Source organism: Trichosurus vulpecula, chromosome 4 (genome assembly GCF_011100635.1).
Source record: "Trichosurus vulpecula isolate mTriVul1 chromosome 4, mTriVul1.pri, whole genome shotgun sequence".
NCBI classification, from domain to species: domain Eukaryota; kingdom Metazoa; phylum Chordata; class Mammalia; order Diprotodontia; family Phalangeridae; genus Trichosurus; species Trichosurus vulpecula.
Window position 1 is genome coordinate 1,174,442 of NC_050576.1, and position 2,350 is coordinate 1,176,791.

General features: G+C 50.8%; 1 protein-coding gene across 1 annotated transcript in view; it reads right to left on the reverse strand.

Moving 5' to 3' along the window:
- Positions 1–202: 202 nt before the first annotated feature.
- Positions 203–2,350, reverse strand: part of ST6GALNAC5 (ST6 N-acetylgalactosaminide alpha-2,6-sialyltransferase 5) — a 249,649-nt gene continuing 247,501 nt past the window's right edge. The window contains exon 5 of the mRNA XM_036754107.1: positions 203–437. Within this exon, the coding sequence (XP_036610002.1) occupies positions 203–437 (235 nt within the window). The remainder of the gene's footprint in view (positions 438–2,350) is intronic.

Consider the following 2,350-nt stretch of genomic DNA (forward strand, 5'->3'; position numbering starts at 1 on the left):
TCCAAACCATTGTTCTTTTATTCCCACTTTCAAAGAATCCTGTGCAATTTTGACAGGATTAAATGTCCCAATAATGCTGGCAGGCCAGAATGCTCATCTAGAGACAACAACATGATGCCCAGTCCTGATTTCACTTCTAAAACCGTAGGTGAGGTGGGAGACTTGTCTCGGCAGTTCCTCCTGTGAAGAACATGTGGGGGATTTATTTGGCCAGGAGCCTGCTCTGAGGCAGCAGCATGATCCAGCTAAGGAGGCTCATGTAGTCATGGGCTGTCTGAATACCAGTGGGATCAGGTAGACCAGGAAGCCAGGGGAGGCCACGGTTGTTGGGGATTCTCTTCTTGTCTGCATCTCTGCTCCATGGGAAGGGGACATTGGCAGGGTGGCATGTGGTCAAGAAGAGGGGGATGGGTACGTGATGGCCTGGAACACGTGTTCTGGGGGGCAGATTACAGAACTGGGTGAAAGGCTGAAGGGGACTTGGGAGCACATTGTCTGTTGTCTGTTTGTTCGTTGCACTAGAAAGCGACATGAGGGTGTGTGTGGGGAGCCTTCATTCAGCATGGGCCCTCCTTGGATTTGGGGTCTGTTCTTGTGCTATCCTTTACTCTTGCCATAGGGCCAGACCCTTTCTTTCTGGGTCAGTGTTTCCTTCCTGGCTTCTTCACAGTACTCTTTTGTTGGCCATGAGATGGTCATGGCTCTAGAACTGGAAGGGAACCCTGAGGCTGGCTGGTCCATCCCCTCTGTTCTTCAGATGACAAAGGAAGGCTGGAAGGCAAGTGACCGACCCAAGGCCACACAAGCAGTCAAACTGATCAGTGTCAGCAGCAGGATTGAAACCCAGACTTTTTGCCTCCAAAGCCAATGCCCCTTCCAGCACAAGATGGCTCCTTCACTGATGCGTCATAGCCTTCACTCCCACCCTGTACTTCCCCATCGCTCTCCCTTTTGCTTCTTTGGTGACTGTGCTGTTCAATCCCAGAACCCCAAACGGGGAGGGCTGGAAATGACTTCAGCAGCCTCCACTCCAACCCAGACACAAAAGGAAAATGGTGGCCTTTGTTCCTGGGACATCACCAGAGTCATTAGAAGTGAGGCTGTTTCCCAAGTAACTGTCCCTGCTCTCTCCTTCTACAGAGTGGGGCCTGGAGTCAGGAAGGCTCAGGTGGCTGTGTGACCCTGCTCTTCTGGAAAATGGGGATAATCATAGTGCCCACCTCACAAAGGTAGTTGTGAGGACCAAATGAGACGATGTATGTAAATCTCTGCCAACTTGGAAGTGCTTTATAAATGCTGTTACTGTTATTAATTATTATCTTTAGTGTTGCTGTTGTCACTGTGTCCAAGATCCTTGTGCCCTAAGGGTTGCCCATCCAGCTGCTTATCACATCCCAGGTCCCCCAGAATCCAAAGGGTAACTTCCTGTGTCATCCATTAAACTCATCATTCGATGATCTTGGCCTGGAGGGGGCATGCAGTTCTCCAGTTTGAGGGCCTGGAAGAACAAGCCTGGAAAGATGGCCAGTGTGGACAGGAGATGGGCTGTGCACCTTTGGGGTTGGGCCCAGCTTCGTTCAGCATTGTCCCCAGATCAGGTTTTCTTCACCTGTAGAGAATCTGGGAACTTAAAAAACCAAACAAAGCATTTTGGTAACAGTGTTTGGATAGAATTGTTTGGCTTTGGAATCCTCTGTCTCTAGTCAAGGAGCATGTATTAAATGTTTACTGTGTGCTCACAAGGCACTGTGGTAAATGCTGGGAATACAAATACAAGCAGAAAGAAAGACAGTTCTTGCCCTCGAGGTGCTTCTACTCTAATGGGAGAAGAGAGCCCATAAAAGGAAGGTGGGGAAGGATATGAAGGTGGCCAGGAGGTGGGGGTGGGGTACAGAAGAAGTCCAGGAGGAGAGTCAAGGGTGCAGCCTGGAGAAGAAGGAAGGTGTGGGTAGCCTGAGTATCCTCCTTAAACCTCTCAGAGGAACTGGCCAATCAGAGGGAGACTCCTCTGCGGTGGAGGATCCTAACAGTGTGATAAGTGCAGGAGTGCAGGGAGTTTCCAGGGTAGAGGGCTTCCTCTAGCATGGGAGGAGAATCAGCAGGGCAGCCTGGAGACTAACAAAGAACCTTATTTTATGCCTTTACCAGTGTGATTCAGAGAAGACTTCACCAGACTGACTGCCAAGGCCTCCAGGAGAAGTGAAGAAGTCCTGCCCTTGGGGGCTAGTGCCTGGGGCTGGGGGTGGGGTGGGGGGCTTGGGAGACATTGTACAGTTTCAGCAGCTCTTAGAGCTTGTCTCCCCAGGCAGGCACGTGGAGAGCTCATGGGCTGAATCAGAACCAGGAAAGC